At 38.5% G+C, this 19,094-nt stretch overlaps 1 protein-coding gene across 1 annotated transcript in view; it reads left to right on the top strand.

Moving 5' to 3' along the window:
* LOC145779688 (uncharacterized) overlaps positions 1-19,094 on the top strand; it is an 87,229-nt gene that overhangs the window by 65,734 nt on the left and 2,401 nt on the right. The window contains exons 59-78 of the mRNA XM_082591324.1: positions 734-915; positions 1,746-1,903; positions 3,090-3,326; positions 3,790-3,960; positions 4,561-4,724; positions 4,950-5,109; positions 5,386-5,546; positions 6,423-6,592; positions 6,905-7,136; positions 7,768-7,858; positions 9,416-9,545; positions 10,318-10,571; positions 10,945-11,119; positions 11,893-12,155; positions 13,783-14,013; positions 15,536-15,734; positions 16,269-16,485; positions 17,516-17,595; positions 18,252-18,494; positions 19,003-19,062. Of these exons, the coding sequence (XP_082447450.1) occupies positions 734-915; positions 1,746-1,903; positions 3,090-3,326; positions 3,790-3,960; positions 4,561-4,724; positions 4,950-5,109; positions 5,386-5,546; positions 6,423-6,592; positions 6,905-7,136; positions 7,768-7,858; positions 9,416-9,545; positions 10,318-10,571; positions 10,945-11,119; positions 11,893-12,155; positions 13,783-14,013; positions 15,536-15,734; positions 16,269-16,485; positions 17,516-17,595; positions 18,252-18,494; positions 19,003-19,062 (3,578 nt within the window). The remainder of the gene's footprint in view (positions 1-733; positions 916-1,745; positions 1,904-3,089; positions 3,327-3,789; positions 3,961-4,560; positions 4,725-4,949; positions 5,110-5,385; positions 5,547-6,422; positions 6,593-6,904; positions 7,137-7,767; positions 7,859-9,415; positions 9,546-10,317; positions 10,572-10,944; positions 11,120-11,892; positions 12,156-13,782; positions 14,014-15,535; positions 15,735-16,268; positions 16,486-17,515; positions 17,596-18,251; positions 18,495-19,002; positions 19,063-19,094) is intronic.

The following is a 19,094-nucleotide window of genomic DNA, read 5'->3' as shown; positions in this document are numbered from 1 at the left end:
GTGAATTTCAAATTGCAAAAGTTGATTGCAACAATCTCAACTTTGCTAGCATTTCTGCAAATCATTCGCTTTCCAGGGGTTTGGTTTGGTTTTTGGTCTGGTTTTCAATGTTTTTCCTCGAACTGACAAAGCCTTGATTGGGTATTCCTGGTAGTTTCGCATACTGGTAGAGCCTTCTGACGCAAGGCCGGTTACCGAGATTGACAGAGTGAAGTTTCCGATTGTTGAAGTGTTGTTGCCGGGCAATTATTCCATCAATTAGGTGCTGCTGGATGAAGAACAGTCCTTAGAATGCGTTGCTCAAGCGCACACCTCGAGAGTCGAACCAGCGTCGCTTGATCTTGACGTTTCTTCGTTCACGAAATCACGTGCTAACCAACTGAGCTATCGGGCCGGACGAGTTGGTGGAGTTTTCCTTTTTTAGAAGCAAAGGAAACAAGGTCTTATCATTTTAAGACAGGTCGCTTTGCAAAACACTTATGCTTGACAAGTAATATCAGTAAATTTAAAACATAATCAACACTAATAACCTGGTAATTCAAATGTTGACCACACTGGGTCTGGTCTCATGAAACAAAGCGGTTGCTTTGTGTAAAATTTGTTGTTAAAAATAAGTTGTTTTTTTAACATGTATTTTTCTTGAAGCTTGCTTATGTGTAGGCTCACTTAGTTTTCTCCTGCTATTTAGAGTTTTGTGCTTTATCTCTTGTAAATGTTTTTTGTTTTTTTTCAGAGCCGAATTCGAAGTATATTTGCGTTTGGGTTCGAAACCCAACGAGAAGGACTTTGACTTTCGTTTCACGCTTCCAAAGAATCATTGGGAAGTAGATGTAGATGAAGATCGATATAAGATCTTCATTTCGGAAAAGGACTTTGATAAAGTCGGGATCTTTTACATTGGAATCAAGGATATTTGTAAGATAAATGTTTTGTCGTAATTTTTATTCACTTTTTTCCAACTCAGAAGCCCAAAGCGCTGTATTTCCCAATTGTTTTGCTTTAGGCTCAAGCAGCTAGAGATATATCATAGAGTCGCCCATTTGGGGCAAACCTCGGTCAAGCTAACATGTAACATGTATCGGTGAAAGCAACAACGTAACATAAGCAACACACAAGGCACATAATTGAAAATCAAGAGAAAAAAAAATATACTTTGGGGTAAAGGCAACATGCTTTAGTTTAAATGCAATCAGTGGATCAAGAATGAATCAAAAAGGGCTAGAAGCAACAATTAATCATTGCTACAAGTTAATTAACGTAGTCTACATGAAACACACAACACCACTCCATTTAGCAGGGCTGCGGGCTTGATCAGACACCAACGCCACAGCCTTCAGATCCTGATGAAGAGCACCCACGTCTCCACCTCCACGCTTCTTCAGCAGCATTAATCTCGGTTGCTTCAACTTTAATCTATATTTATCTTAAGTTGTTTTTTTTAATGTGACGATAACACAACGTTTTGCTTCGTTGAGGCAACGTGAAACTGTTACCAGTCCTAAATAAGTTTTGTTTGTTCTGTATTCAAAACATTGTCATTACTACAATGATGGGAACATTGCTACTTGTTTGTCAACAGTTACACAATGAGAATTGCATCTGTATACCTAGTACGCTAGTATAATTTTGTGAGAGTAACCCAATCGTCATCAGATTACTTTGAAGGAGGCTTATCGCGTTAACACCAACACAAATGATCCATGTGTCACTGATCATGAATTATCCATGTATTACAATCTCTTCAGTGAATGTAACCGCCCCATTAGCGCCTGCTAGTGGACGAGTGCGTCGTCGTCGTTCAATTATGACGGTCAATTCCACAACATACCACCTTCTCATCGCAATTCCTGGTTGTAGGAGATTCGATCAAGATAAGAAAGCTTGGACAGGGGATGGATGCTGGGTAAGTTGGTTAGAATCTTTAACCTCGGACTGAGAAAACTTTTAAAAGATTATTTTTGGCAGTTTTGCATACAGTACTTGTAGAGTAGAGGCTTTGAACCACTAGCCGGTCACCAAGATTTTTGTCTGTGAATTATTCCATCCACTAGGTGCCACTGAATGGAAAGAAATCTTGAAGCACCCTCGCTCAAGCTCACACCCCCAAGAGCCGAACCAGCGCTGATTGGTCTTGATGTTTTTCGTGTATACAGTCGAGTGTTTCACCAAGTAAGCTAACTGAACGAACAGTGTTATGAATTATTCGCAAGTAAACCAGTGTAGTCCCGTTTTCATGTTTATGTAAGCAATCAATGCCCGAAGGTGAACATTAGATTGGTCTTTTTGCCTTCCTGTCTACTTAGTGCAAATCTAACGTTTTTTTACGTTATTACCCTAAGTATTGTAGAATTTATCTTTGATGTTGCACTAAACTTATTGGAATTAAGAGGGACGTTTAACTTTGTTTGAGCAAGTTTTGGATTAAGACAGATTCGACTGATTCACCACAGGTTCCACTGCGTTGCTTAATCCTTTCTTTTACTAATAAACCAATTTGTTTATCCCTTTTAAAAAGGTCTTTACTTTTAATTTCGTTGCGTATTAATTCGAGGCATAGAATTTTTGCATAAGAATGGAGACTAATAAAAATCGCCAATCATGGAGACTTTTCATTGAAGTTATTTCATAACCAACGGGTGTAAAATAAATCATTATCAATACTATTATTACTGCATTAATTGGCTTGATTGAATTTTTAGCATAGAAGCTTGTGCTGGTCTTATGCCAATATATGCCAATCCCTCACAGAACAGGACCCAAACGAATTACCAAAATTAGCTGAAAATTGCAAACTATGGAGACTTTTTGATTGACGTTACTCCGAACTGGTGCAAAATAAGATTCCTGATGAGGGCATAATTTAAGCCGAAAACGTTCTACTGTTAAAACTATTCGTAAATATGTAAAATATATTCTTTTATGCTAAACTGGGTTGTGTTATTGTGCCTTGCTTGTCAATGGTGCAAAAATGCAAACTCTCTTTCGAAACCAAAGTATTATTAGACTAATAGTAAAATTCATGAAACTACTGAGTGTCGTAGTTCAACGTATTAGTTGGATCAATCGATTAACTAAGCAACTGATTTCAGGTTGATGAACGTAGTACACCTGAGAAGACAGAATGCATGTGTGATAAGTTGTCGCCGACTTCTATCTTCAGTGCAGAGTTTTTTGTTCCTCCAAACACCATTAATTTCGCCACTGTGTTCGCCAAGATAAACATTGCAGACAACCCAGCTGTGTTCTCAACTGTGATCTCTCTTATTTTGCTGTACTTGCTGATGCTTATTTGGGCAAGAAGAATGGATACAAAAGATTCTGTCAAGGTATTGGTGAATATCTGATGGTCTCTACACTGTAACTCATTGGCCAGATGGATATGATTCCTGCTTATGAGTCGGTATACTAATAAGTTCAATACCTATTAGATAACATATAACTTTACATGCAACAATATTGTGCTGTACTTCTTCGAAGCTAAGCACTCTTCAAAATCTTTGTTTCAGCGTTTTTAACCATTTCCGTCCAATTGTGATTTAGGTTGATAAGAAATAGATTGCAAGATAAAATGAATATTTAAAGTTGCCTCAGAAACAAATGTTAGGGCATATGTAGCCTTCCGTGAAAGCATCATGATATTCTACATAAACTATCCAAAGTTATTAAATCAAAGATGATTTGTTTATCCCAACTTTAAAAAGACTTAAAGGCTAAACTCAACTCCTAAACTTTTTTAAATGTAATGGATGCAATTCATTCACTTTTTTCAACTAACTTGCGAATTGTCAGTGGAGCTTGAAATCAACGATAGACAATCGCAAGGAAGACAAGCATCTTTACCAAGTCACCATCTTCACCGGACACAGAAGATATGCTGCCACTCAGTCTAAAGTCTCCTGCATCATCTTCGGGGAGAATGGGAAGAGCAGGGTGAGAAGAATGGCGATTAGAGAAGAGAAGGTGAGTATAATCATGAGTTTTGTCGACTGGGCACTGCTGCTTTGTTTTTGTTTTGGATATAGAAAAGAAAACAGTTTGTGAGTAATAAAAAGGACGAAATATGAGATAAGGAGAAAGAATTGCGAAGCCCTAAACATCTTAAATAAATCAATTGAAAAATTGACCGATGAAGAGATACAACTGTAGACGGGTAATCCAAAATGTCTTCCAGGTTCGACATTGGCTGAGCAAGATCAGATTGATTGAGCACATCACCTTTATTGTTTAGCTCAATCTTGGTTCCATAATGCAAAGATATTTATAAACTTTAAATCTATTTAAATAAGCTTAACTGAAGATGATCAAGCAGATCAAAATCGATTTTTAAATGTTCAAGACCGAACTGACTTATCTGAAAATGAGCTTGTTTGTATTTCAAGGCATGTTACCTAATAGTTGTTCATATCAAGAATTTTTGGAGGTGTGATACTTGTTAGAAGAACAAAGACATTTATTTTCTTTTGTTTTCAGTTTCATGATAATGGTCTAAAATAGTTTCAATGTTTTATCGGTATTTCGAAGTGCAACCATCGGCTTCTAAACATAGAATTTTACTTTCAGGACCCTTTCACACGCAGCAGTGTAGTTCATTTTCTTATCAGAGAGTCGAAGTCACTAGGTCCCCTCACCCACATGCACATATGGCACGACAATAAGGGAAAAGGGGAGTACAGGAATTGGTTCCTTGATCAAGTGGTCGTCCAAGACATACGGACTGGAAAAAGGTCGCGATTTAAAGCGCAAAACGTCTCTTAAAGTTATTAAAACTTGCATCCATCAATTTGAACTCGCTAGGAAGCGTTGATAGGGGGTCCAGAGGGTAATTTTGGTCAGGGGGTTTTATTGTTTGGTATGCCAGAACAGAAAACAATATCATTTTTACGTTTGACATTGCTAAAACAAGATTATTTCTTTTGAATTAAATTGTGTTGCTGCTTTTTCGATCTTAGACATTTCTTCATTTGCGATCAATGGTTGGCAGTGGACCATGACGATGGGAAAGTTGACAGAATACTTCCGGTTGCGTCACCAGAAAATATGTCTACCTTCCATCGGTTGTTTGTTTCAACAACAACTCAAAAGTTTACAGAAGATCACTTGTGGATTTCGGTAACTCGTTGATATTCTGTTCAATAATTTCAATTTCTAACTTGAGACTATGTGGCTGTATCTTTGGCAAGACACCTAAAAAGGCATGCAGTCGAAGCGGATAGGCGCCCTTTCGACTAAAGCCCTTGATTTCTCTCATGACTATGAACAGTACGCTGCTGTAGAGAGCCTGTTGAACTCAGGGCTAATGCCAATTAAAATGAACTTTAATTTCCGGATGTTTTTTAGCAATTTTAATTCAGTAACTTAGCAAATGGAAACTCTCTTATTTTGCAGCTTTTCTATCGGCCTACCAAAAGCAACTTCCTCCGAACGCAAAGGCTGGCGTGCTGCGTCGCGCTCCTCTTTATGACGATGATTGGTAACGCAATGTTCTTCGAGGCTGGTTCCAACTCTGCCAAGTCCGGAACCAGGACGTTGAGAGTTGGTCCATTTGTGTGAGTATCTGTTCCCGATTTATGGAGTTGTTCCGTGCACGTCATCTTTGGATGTAGGTTGTAGGCTACGTTAGTCTGATACTGGGAAAATTACGATTATTCATCAATTATTATGATTTCTAGTAGCATTGATAAAGAAATCTAGAGGTATTTTTGAATCCACCCACGGGCCCAAAATATTTCCACAGAGCCTGGAAACAGCAAGTATCCTTGCGTTGTTAAGTGTTTTGGGTACGGTAAGTTCATTTAATCCACTTTTTCAGAGACAGACGTCTTTCTGCACTTGTTATACCAACAATGTTTTTGCAATTTTCTTTTGTACGATAAAATTATTATTTTTTAATAAATTGACATTTTTATTCATTCATTTTTCACTGTTTTGGTGGTCTGGAGATCTCTTTAATCCAAAGAGAAAATCATTCTCTCAACAGTTCTGACGATTCTAATTACCATATGTTTCCTAAGTTTGGCCTGAGCAAGATATTCTACAAATCTATTGATTGGCAGGTTATCTTTGTGAATACGACAATTCTTAAGCCCGTTGTAAAAAATTTCCATCTGTATGAAAAAATATTAAGTTTGATCTGAAAGTCAAATCTAACGTTAGGACCTTGTCACATCAGGATCTAGTCACATCAGGATGTCATGAAAACGATGTTGCAAATTTCAACACCCAAGTCTCGATGTGAGGATTTTTCTTTATTCAATGGCTCTGGTGTTGGGAAATTCTCTAAGCAGTAGTTCCTTGAGATTGTAGACCTTGAAATTTACTGGTCCATATAACTCCACAAAAAAGCCTTGTTAAGAACAAGGTCAGCAACTGTTGTCTTAAAAGCTTCCATGGTTGTACTTACTTGACTTAATCATCTACAATAGAATTTCTCCTCTCCAACTCTGGACAAGCTTCTGCGCAACATTGCTGGTTGTCCCGGCAACCACGATCATTATGACGTTGTTCAAAAAGGCAAAGACAAAAGAACAAGAGAAGATTGACAATGAGGAGAAACAAGCTCTTCAAGCGGCCGTGCGAAAGTTCAATATGAAAAGTAAGATAGGAAGAGAATCGCTTACATTCTGATGTAAAAAACTAGTAATCGATGGGAATTTGTTGATTGTCGATTGTTTCAGACGGATTCCAGAAATCAAAAACAATGTAAAAAAATCACACTTTGCATTTGCGAGCCACACTTTTAACTTCATTCCCCAATTCTTGACCGAAATGTTTATTACGCTACAGCAAACCTAAAAATTTACTTACAAGTAAATTAGCCACATCGCTTGTAATGTTGGGAAGCGAATCATTGAGATAAAAAAACAAGAGATAACTCGCTTACTTATGACAACTATTTTTACATCAGACAAACAGCACATCCGGGCTTCTACGTTACCTGAGCCATCCGACTTGGCCGGATATGACGCAGTGTACAAAATCAACTGCGACGGAACAATCAACGCCAAGCCCAACATTGCCACCGCAGAAGAGCAAGGCCAGCCCCCAGCGTCACAATGGCCGCATTATTGCGTGTACATAGCTTGGACTTTGACTACGTTGGCTGTTCTGGTGTCTGGTTTCTTTGCTATTCTTTACAGGTGAGATCAATTGTTGCCGGGAGGGGGGGGGGAGGGGAGGGGTCAAGGTGATGATGGTTTTAGGGGCCGTAAACATTCCCAGGTGCCGGGGAAATCGAAAAAATCACCTCGTATTTGTTTGATATGATGCGTTTTTCTTAAAAATATCTGAATTTGCGAACTGGGAGTCCCATTGGTACAGGTCCCAAATTATCTTTTTAACGGCTGTCATAGATATTTGGCTAACCATGAAATCTTTTAACTTTCCACTAACGTGCACCACCAAAGAAATATCCACTAGGCCTACCAAGCGATGCTAGGACTGGGTATCCAAACTTCACCAGCCATAACCATCGCGCTACCAATTCTCTGACATCACTTTCTTTGTTGTAGCCAGTTAAGCCTCTGGTTTCCAGTTGGTCCACTATTCAATTCTCTATTAAACATCTCTGTCTTCCTCTTCATTCCACAATAACTAACTCCTTTTCATCAAAAATCAACATTTACTTGTGTTTTTTTCTCACTTTTTATCTTCCACCAAACATTTTAATTACGAAAACGTGTTTTATGTAAATGTTGGATAAAATGATTGCTCGAAATGGCCAAATAAAAGTCTATGCAACTTGTGGTTACATTGACATTTGCATTTCAGTTTCGAATGGGGGCGAGACAAGGCAGAGAGATGGTTGAGCAACATGATGCTCTCGTTTTGGCAATCTGTTCTCGTTGTTCAGCCGATTAAGGTTTGATCTGTTTAACATTCTCTCAAATTAAATTCATCAAGCAGCTTATAAGAAGAATCAACCCTTTGCGGTCCTCTTTTTTTCACCGTTTCGGTCACCACAGGTCCGATTTTTTTAATGCATTTTTGGGTAGTTTTATATGTGTAGATTACGTTTGTGAATTTTTTTTGTCGAAATTTTTTTTTATTTTTATTTTAGTTTGTTGCCACCAAATTTTCCATAAACATCTCATCAGACATAAAATTCTAAAAATATTCCAATTTTGTTTCTGGGATCTGTGCCAAGTTTGGTCCCACATCAGAAGCTGTAAATGGGTAATAAGGAAAATCACTGTCATTATCATGTCATACTCTCCATCCATTACAGTCTACCACATCATCATCAGAGTTAGATCCATCACTGTCTATATTGTGAGTCCTCATCTGGATCAGAGCTCTCATCATCACTCATTTTCACATCTGAATAAGAAAAAGCACTCTCTTCATCAACTTCCATGTCTGAATGATTTTCATCTTCAGAATCAAGCATTTCAAGCACGCCATTAACACCAAACCTTCTGGCAGCCATTTTACTATAAACAATTCTGAAAGATTATTGATACATTTGTTTTTGCTGAAAGAAAAAAAAAACAAGACAGAAGCTAACCGGGCTCACAATATACCGCTAAATCTCAACACTGTTTGCATAGCTATAATTCAACCAGAATAATGCTTCATGAAGGAAGCTTACAGCTAGCAGCTGTGATAGGCAAGCATTCCGGTTTCAACAAGCATAATGTTGCCATTGCGAGCTAGTTGCTCTAACTAGGCAATATAATCTGCCTTATCCTTTAGCTGTTTGTAAAAGTATTACAAAACTGCAGTGAAAACCAATTAGTCAAATTGCAACTGTCGTCTGTAAGGTAGTAATAAAATACAAGAACAAGCAAAATTCATTATTGCTGAGTGTAAGAAATGCTCCTGGCTACCACAGTTTTACTAACTGCTTTCCAGTTCAAACTTAACTTCAATTTAACCTAAGTTAGGGGAATAACCCTAATAAATACCATCTAGAATGTACCAAAATCGATAAAAGATTTTCTAACATTCGTAGGATGTAGGTGGACCTGTAAAAACCGCTGTACACAAAAGTCATCCCAGGGATGTAGGTGGACCGCAAAGGGTTAATATCATTCTAATCAGAAAATGCACTAAAGCTTGAACGCTCAGTTAATACGAAATCGTGTATTTAGTAAAGAACACTGTTGCGTGTGATCTTCAAACCTAAAACAATTTTGCTTTGCAACTCCGCTTTCTTCTAGAAATAATAGTAAACTAATCCACCAAAACATTATGGTAGGATATAAAACCGAATACTTAATCAAGCGACTTGGCTGCAGCTCTCAACTTACTGCTTCTCCGTGTAGATGTTCTGATGGGTGTTCTTAGAAGTTGAACACAATTGATTTTTAGAATTTTTGCATTTAACTGAAGTTAATCTAAACTCTAAAGTTTCTAAACTCTTCCATATTACCTGGCTGTATGCTTGTGAAGTAATGATGACATCGAGCTTTCTCAGGTGATTTTGCTGGCCATGTTTGTGGCTACCATTGTGAAGAAGCCAGACAGCCAAGCACTGGATTCCGTGGACGCACGGGAAGTGAAAGAAGTGGAGAAAAAGTTTGTCAACCTCTGTGCTGAAAACATAGGTAGCTGCATTTCTAAAGGACTTGAACAGCAAGCTACCCCCAATTGTTTGAAGAGTGAATCAAATCTTAACTTTAAATCCATTCAAATGTAAAAGTAGATAACCAGTAAAAGGATAACTGTTTTGGCGTAACAGACAAAATTTTAAATTTCAAGATTTTTTCTTCTAAAAGTTACATCAAGTAAATTGTAAAAAAAGCAACCAAGTCTTACATATAATATCATCTTATTTGTTTGTGAATAACTTGTCTGAAAAGATGGGACCAGGCACTACAGACGATATACCAGTAGTCCAACACTTTAATAGACAGGGAAGGATGGAAAAGCCTTAAAGGGTTTAAATTTAAAGCGTGCATGAATTTGAGATTTTTGTTTGTCGTATCCAGGCGCTTAGTAGTTGAAGATTTAGATTAAGTGGACGGGAAGGCAAGGAAGCCAATCTTCGTGTCCACCTTCAGGCGTGTCTTTAAGTGTCCTGCCAGAGACATAGCCGCATGCTCTTGAGCGATGTCGAACAGGCACCGTTTCGATTGCCGTGCCAGGGTTCTTACCACTCGGCTATGCAGACAATTTGAGATGTTTGGGCACGATCTTGCGAGTATGATCTTGCGAACAAATAAACTAAAATGAATCCCAAATAGCGCATTTTGTTTATTCTCATCTTTTTAGTATTATTTTATGTAATGAGAACGTTAGAGCACAGTTCTGTGTCAGACAGTTCTTGTTTTAGGATACAGAGATCTATCAAACCTCACTTTAAATAATTTCTTTCAGAATCTGAAGTTCAAGAAAAGGAATTGGAAGCCCTGCCACCACCAAAGCCCCCCAGCAAGCGAAAGTTGCGAAGGGCTCGTCGATTACGTCAGAAGGAGAAAGTGATGTCAGAAATTATATGGGAGGTGATCACATACTTTTTTTACGTCATGGTGCTTCTCTTCCTTTGTCATGGCAACCGTGATGTCAAAGGTCAACGCATCACAGAAACAATCAAGAAAACCTTTGTGGAACCAATTCATGGGCTGGATTCGGTAAGTGGACTAACTTTTACTTTGTAACAAAAATTACCATCGGTTCTGAAGCTAAAAACGCTTAAACGTACATGAGCAGCAGGACTATGGTGTTTATAAACCTGGTTACAAACGTTCAGCATTGACCCAGCTCATTCACTGAGCTACAAACTTGGCCTCACAAGCAGGGACACAAGCTGCCCCACATTCGACAAACACAATGTTTGATTGGTTGTCTTTGCTAGTTTTCGCATGGCCATCTGCCATGGTTTTTGTGATCACAAATGTTGTATTTGCAAAAAATGTATTTGTTGCCTTCTTCCTTCCCAGCAAGACAGCATTTGTATTTACACTACTGGCTGCAAGCATAAATTTGTTGATGACGTTGCTGCAGGTGACGTCAGTCGATTACTTCTGGAGGTTCGTTGACGTCACCTTGATACCAAATCTCTACCCGAGCCACTGGTATAATGGGGATCGGAAGAAATGGAGAAACAGGAACTTTATCACAGACGAGCAATCGTACCGAGTGGGACCAGCGCGCCTGAGGCAACTGAGAGTCAAGAAATGTAATGTAGTTTGTGGTTTATCTTATATATTCGCTACAGCAGAGTGTCGTGTGTTTCTGAGCACCTCGTTCTGTACCTCAAGCATTCTACTCAGTTAATTATTGCCTTGTTTTCCACACCCTTTGGTTCTACGCTTTCTTCAACAATATTCATTCGTTCAGTTCTGTTATTGCAGCGTTGTGTACAGGAGGAAGGAGTTGTTTATGTAGTCTTTTTATTTGCAGATGTAGTTGCCTTTTATTTTAATAAAACCTAATCCAGAGTTCACTTTACAATCACAGAGGAGATGTTTTAGGGATTTTACTTTTTTATGATTAAACGCAATCATGCAGCACTGCGCAATAATATGCTACGAAGAAAACAGAAAATGCATTTTTGCCAAATTGTATGGTCAAAATGTATTGTATTTGACGCAAGAAGGGCAGAGTTGGTAACGCAGCAGCGACAGAATCACCAAACCTTTTTGAGTTTTTAATACCCCATAGCTCATTATGTTGCATATATGTAACAAAGATTTTTGGAGAGTACATGACTATGGGAAAGTAGAATGAATATTTGTGAAGAAAATAAAACAAAGATCAATTGGCCCTTTATAATGAAATGTTGTAAATTTGCAACAAGTTGTACAGCTATAAAAAAGATTCTGAAAATTAATCTCATGCACAACTGGGTTGCTCAGTGCTCACCTACTTCTTCAAGTTTGTATCTCTTTGCTATAGCATAGTTGACTATACAATGCAACCTTCAATGCAATAACCAATTATTGCTTTCAGATGATTGTCCCTTAGTCGGCGTCACAAAGAAAGAATGCTTCAGTCATTACAAGTTCTACAACGAAGAGAAAAGGGACTACACCCCTGGTTGGGTAGATGACGTCAACCACACGTCACTCACCGACGATGACCTCATCGATGATCCTTCCCTTATAGCATGGCGTCACCAAAACTGGATTCAGTTGAAAGGGGTTCCTTCCATTGGGGAATTGGGGGTTTACGCGGGAAGTGGATATTCAGCCGAACTTGGCGTCAACAACGAGGTACTATTCCGTCATAAACATTGTATGTTTGTAGATCGTGGTTGTATCTTTCTACCGTAATTGAGCTGAGAAAGGCTTCAGCAAGATTTCCATCCGACAAATATCCAAATTTCTATCAAACATTCTGATGTTTGTATAGCCTACATAATGTTGGCTGTGTCTTGAGAAAATTTGTCTACTGTCATTTTATTTTAGGGAATCTATTTATATATTATTATTTTTTGTTCTAAATAGTTCTACTGATAAGCCTTAATGGATTAAAACCGGTTCTGAAACATTAAAATTTTGCTGCAAATGCTGTTGTGAGTGATAGCCTATCATGATTACATAGCCAAATGATCTCTTTCGCGCCCAGCATCATTTTAAAATGATTTGAGGTTTAATGCGAAACGCCCAGCATCATTTTGAAATGATGCTGTTTGATGCGTGATATAAAACTTTGTCTTTGTAACAGAATATCTATAAATTTACTGGTCCCTTGTAAAATGCTTATTTTATTGATATTCTCGTGTTTTTCAAAAAGAAATAAAAATTGCTCAAGTTTGACAAAGTGTGGTTACTTTGGCCAACAGTTAAAAGAAAAGTATGTACTAAAGAAACAAGGCTTGTTGGATTTTTCTTTGTTTCTTCATATCATTAGGAAGTCCACTGAAGAAAAAATCTTTTTAGGTTCTACAGAAAAGATGGGAGTATTTTTTTTTTTGTAAGATGCTTCATTTTCACAAAATTTTTAACAAAAAAAAAGTTAAAAAAGTACACATTTTGAAAATACTGCATCTTCAAATATGTTGTATGAGGAAAGTAGGTTCTAACATTTATAGTCAGAACTTGAAATTATCTTTCCCATGAGATATTCCATGTCAAAATACACAATCGGTGTCACGCGTGTCAACTCGTGAAAGTTAGAGGAAAAATAGCAAAAATGCCTGGGTTTTGCGGTCATCATCATCATCATCATCATAATCCATCGTCGGTTTGCTCCCCACTAGTGGAGGTGGCCGATCGTGTGGTCAAACCGTGCAAAATCGCTGGGCGCGAAAGAGTTAAGGTTTAGACTCCACATAAAAAAAAATTATTGATTTTCTAAGCGATTGCTTCAGACTATTAGGCAGATAACCATATTGAAGAAGTGCCTATAAGTACCAGATCGCCGCTTCGGTGAGCTTTCCCCATTTTAATCCATAACTAAGCTGATATTTCACCATCGTCTGATTTTGGCTGTGTTTTAGGGTTTTGAACCTTTACAAGTGTCCAAAAAGTTGAAGGGACCAGATTCTATGTTTTAGATGAGCTTTGATAGTGCATTTGCATCCAATCCATTTGGTTTAGAGACAACTTCTGCTTTTTGATAAAAAAAAAACATCAAATCATCACTTTCGATGATTCTAAAAGTATTTTATTTTTAGGCTTTTGTTTTTCTTGTTTTAACAGTGTTTTTTTATTATTTAGTGGCCATATATGTTATTGGTACCCGGCCTAAATGTTTCTCTCAATGGCCTGGTACTTTTCTAGGTCTTCATAATCTTGAAATATTCTAAACTTGTAATATAATCTTTTTTTTTATCGTTGCCTGGATACGACAAACAAACAAACAATCGTTGCCTGATTAAACCTTTTTATATTTCAGTCAGCAAAAATACTAACTAAGGAGTTGTTCAAGCATTCTTGGATCGACCAAAGAACCAGGGCAGTATTTGTTGAGTTCACGCTCTACAATCCCAATGTCAACCTCTTTACCAGCGTTCAACTGCTCACGGAGTTTCCGCCAGTGGGCGCAGCTGTCACTTTTACTTCCGTGTTGACTTTCCGGCTCTACCAATACCTTGGAGCCTATGGGACAGTAATGGTGATTGCCCAGGTGAGGCTATATACCAACAATGACGTCTCTTCAATGTTAAGTGTTTAGCAGGAACAGTTGTAGACTCTTTGAATGAGGTTGCTAAGGGTGACGGCTTGACTCGAAGACCGTCATAGTCACTCCATAGCTTCCCGTTGTGGTTTACTTGAAGTACTTGCTTGATTGAAGTGTACATTTACTACTTTCCGTTGTTAATTATGATTGTTATACGTTTTGTGTAATTTAACGTTTAGCTGATATGATATTACACAACAAAATCAATCAATCAAAACCTATTCCATTTTATGACGTTTTCGGTATGACCCGACACGGTATCTAAACTTTTTAATTGACTAAGTAATTGATTAAGATTTTTAACGGTATGAACTGTGGCTGAGCAGAGGGGGGTGGGGGGTTGAGGATTACAACCCCCCACCCCCCTTTGGCACGCGTGTGACATCACGATATTGAGAATGATGCTTTCAGTCTCTATGTCTCTAAAACAAAGTTTACCTAAATTAAACGAAACTGCATTAAAAGAGCGACTTTTGCCAATACCAAACATTCAAATATCTCAGCCAGAAATTAGCAACAAGAAAACATAAAGACTTGGCTTTATTTCCGAAAAATGCCAAAGAAAACATGATCTTATCCTTTTGCTTTGCCACCGGACTGCACCATTTTACAGGAATATTTATACCCACATTTTTGTTGAAAATGCTTTCAGAATGCACCAAATTCAAAGTAATTTTTGAAAACTTTCTGGGGGAGGCCCCCCAGATCCCCCGCCGCTGGATGTCGCCTTTGGCGAAGACTCCGTCGGGCTTCGCCAGTCGGCCGTCAAACCCTCCCCCCCCCTTTCAAAATTCCTGGCTACGCCACTGGATATGAATAATATAAATTTACGTCATATTGCAATGTTTAGATTGTAGGCTACAAGCATTCAAGTTAAGTGATCGACCATGTATCATAAAGGTAGCGTCGTTGCTGGCAACACGCAAATGATTTCTGAACACTTGAGGGTAATTACAACAAAGTTGACCTGCACGAAAAGTATCACAAGGCACGGAGAATACAATAATTTTAAACAAATCTTAGAGTTTAGGAAGCTTAGCGCAACCTATTTCCAATGCAATGTCATCTTGTCAACCTGTCAATGTCTCCATCACCATTGGTTGGTTTTTGAATCTTTATCATCGCACTGACAAGCCTTGATAGGTTATTCCTGGTAGTTTCGCATACTTGTAGAGGCTTTTAACGCAGGGTTGGTTATCGAGATTAACAGAGTAAAGTTTCCGATTGTTGAACTGTTGTTGCTGGGGAATTATTCCAGCTATCAGGTGCAGCTGAATGGAGAGCAGTTCTTGAAAATGCGTTGCTCATGCGCATACCCGAGAGTCGAACCAGCGCCACTATATTTTGAATCGAACGCTTAATCACTGAGCTAACGGGGCGGATCTTTTTTATAGTTAAATTGTTTGAAAGAATAAAATATCGTATAAAACGCAGATAGTTCTGAAACTTAATTGTTTTTTATTGTTAGATCATCTTTGTTCTTCATTTGTTGTTCTGCACTGTTCAAACGATTCGTCTTCTGGTCAAAGAAAGAAAGAAGTTCTTTTGGGATCCATGGAACGTCATAGAAATCTTCATTCTTCTCATAGACTGGGTAGTCTTTTCTCTCTCTATTTTCCAGATGATTTTAACATCTCGGACTTTGAGCAACTTCCACAAAGACAAACGTAAGCGTGATGACGTCACAATGTGTTACGAATGACACTCATACAATTCTTACTGTTTTAACAATAACTATGTACAAGAACCGAGGGAGCAATTTTTCACGTGCTAACGCTTGTGCTGGTAACCTATTGTTTGAATTGATTAACTTTTCTCAAACTTTCATAGTTTGTGGTTGGATTCTTTCCAGAAGCACAACCAGCAAAAATGCATTGAGCAAAGCTTTTAACCGTTCAAACAGTTCAAAAATTATCCAATGGCAGATAAGATTTTCCTTGTGGCACAATTCAAAAACTGTTGTTACACAAGTCAACAGCTTGTAATGTGAGAAAATAATTTGATTAATTGATTGTGGGAACCTTTATTTCCGGATTGACAAAGCTTTGCCGGAAGTTTAGTCTTTGCTGTTTCGCATGCTCGTAAAGAGAGGCTTTGAATCACAGACGCAGGTCCAGTTCCCTAGATTGAAAGACTGAACTTTTCGCATGTTTTTGAAATATGCTATGTGCAAATTATTTCATCTTAACTGAAATCTACAGGAAGATACGTAAACTTCCAGCAAGTTGTCACAATAGACTTGGTTGTCGGAACTCTTTTCGCTGTTCTCGCCTTCTTCGCTATCATCCGCTTCATGAAGCTCCTTCGCTTTAACAGAAAGATTGGTATGCTGACGTCAGTGCTCAAAAATAGCGCCAAGCAGTGGCCAGGATTCTTCGTCATGGCGGCTGTTTTCTTCATCGCCTTCATTCACATCGGGTATGGTTTGTTCTCTATGAAACCTGAGTGAAGAATAATGATTGTCTGTCATCAATCGCTGTATTGCTGATAATAATCGATTATTATTCTTCAATAGACTAATGTGTTAACACAGTAAACTCATAATGCACGAAAATATACTACAAGCTGCTTGTTAAAACTGCGTCATAGTTTTCTAACCTAGCGTTGCCAAAAGGGGGAGTTATAAACTTTAACCTTTGAGCGTGTGTGACGTCACAGTGTTCCGGAGGCTCATTCACCTTGTACGCTGAGTTAAAATTGTTGTGCTCACGTCTCTCACGTCTAAGCATAATTTGTGATGTGCTCGCGCCTTGCTTAATTTTTTGTTAATGCCTTTACCAGCGGGAAAGGCGGCATCTCCAAGGAAAGGCAACACCCTTTTGTTTCTTCAGATCAGTATTATGTTAAATCCCATCCGGATGGCTGTAACTTAAATTTTACATTTTACTTTGGTGTTTTATGTAAAATTTTAATCCCAGTTTGGTAGAAACAGTAAAATAAACAAGTCGGTGATAGCTAAAGTCTGCCAGACAGGATAGGAAGACTTACTGAACAAGCTCCCTGAACAAGGAAAGTGTCTTTCGACAGCCTTGAGGGACGCTCCACACGGTAATTAAATGTTTGCAAAAGGGGTGGGTTGGGTTTGTCAAACTCCTGGCTACACCAATGATGCGTTGTATGGTAGCAATACCGTAGGCCTACCGTATGTAACTGAATGCCATTAAAAGACTTCTAGAAAACATATTCCAACTGAATTGGTCTCGTTAGAATGCATTGGAATGAACAAGCCTGCGATAGGTGCAAGCTAATGGTTTTGCGGGCTAAACTAAATTCAGTTCAATCGACCTCTTCAAAGCATCATAGCCTACTAGTCACAATTCAGGTTAAGTAACTTGCTTTATGAATACTCCATTCTGTTGGAAGCCACTAACTGTCTAAGATTCTCGGTATTCGTAGCCTGTTCATTTAATTAAACTTTAATTGAAATTGTGTTGCATTATTTTTGCAGTTATTTGGTCTTTAGCCCTTTCATGGAAGATTTCAAAAATATTCTCTCGTCCATGGAAACTATGTTCAGTCTGATGATGGGTGTGTATGTAGACTAGTCACTCTTCGTTGCATCATAATGCTTTCCATTCAGGCCACAATGATGAACTGATTGTGGGAATTTCATCCTCAAAGCTATACTTTGCAGGGTTATTTCTAGAAGTTTTGCAAACTTGTAGAGACTTTGAACCACTGACGTAAGGCCGGTCACCGAGATTAACAAAGTGAAGTTTCCGATTGTTGTTAAAGTATTGTTTGTAAGTTATTGCATGATTGCATCGACTAGATGCCGTTGAATGAAAAGCAGTCATTAAAATGCGTTGCTCAAACGCACACCCTGAGACCAGCGCTGCTTGATCTAGAGATTTCTTTGTAGGTCTACACGAAGTCGGGAGCTTAATCAACTGAACTATCGGGCAACACAAAATATAGTAACTTGCAATGCTAGTGACAACAAACAAAGTAGGCTACGGCTTGCTTCAACATTCTTTCAAAAGTTTGGTAAAGAAAGTTTGCTTAAAATCGAACAAACCATCGGGTTAAAACAGGTTGGTCATTCAAGCAGCTTTGAAGAGCTTTTCGGTCTAGTCCGAGAAGCATCACTAGTCTGGTGATGATAAAATGATAAACCCTTGATCCCAGCTTAAACTAAGAAAAATGTGAAATTTATATTCTATAACCTAACTATTTTCGTCCAGGTCGCCCTCTGTTCGAGCACCTGCATGGACTCTACCGCGTCTTTGGACCTTTCTTCTACTTCTCTTTCTGCTTCACCGCCATATTCCTCATCATAAACATCCTTATTGCGATCATAAACGAGTCTTATGGCCTCACACTGGAAGTTGTAAACAAAGGAAATAACGAATACGAGATCCTTGACTTCATGTTGATGAGATTTGCCAAATGGTCCGGAATATCCATGCTTGGTCCTCCACCGAAAGGTATGACATTTATCGATAACGATGTGAATTCAGATATGACTGGCCCTATGACGCTTATACGATTTAGGAGGCTCAGTGTTTACTGTCTTTCATAGTACCATTGTTATAACGTCTCCGGTATGACCCGACAGGGTATCGAACCCATGCCTACCGACTCAGAAGCGAACACTCAAACCACTACGCCACCCAGCCGGTAAGATCAGCTCACCAACACACGACTTTCAAGATGGCTTGATGCAGTGATGTAGTTAGAAAGAAAATTTTAGGGAGGGCAAACATCATTCAACATGAATATTACAATGGTATTGAAACATATGGTAGGCTATATTTTGGCTACGTCCCTAGCTTGATGGCTGAGTAGCGGTGCTCGAAAGACCATCGGCAAAAGGCAATGACTGGGCGAAACGCAACCCACTTCGGTTTAATAAGGTTACTTTTATGATTTCACCCGAGTTTGTGCTGCATTGACGATATCGACAAGTAATTGGTTGATTTTCATACTTTCCAGAAAAGCGTCCAAGACCGGAACCAGTATCTCCATCCAAAATTCCTCTCCCACCGTTGTCATGTACGTTGTGTTGTATTGTAAATATGGCACAT

This window comes from Aplidium turbinatum, chromosome 11 (genome assembly GCF_918807975.1).
Source record: "Aplidium turbinatum chromosome 11, kaAplTurb1.1, whole genome shotgun sequence".
NCBI classification, from domain to species: Eukaryota; Metazoa; Chordata; class Ascidiacea; order Aplousobranchia; family Polyclinidae; genus Aplidium; species Aplidium turbinatum.
Note: the sequence above shows the minus strand (reverse complement) of the source record. Positions and strands in the feature narration are given on the sequence as shown.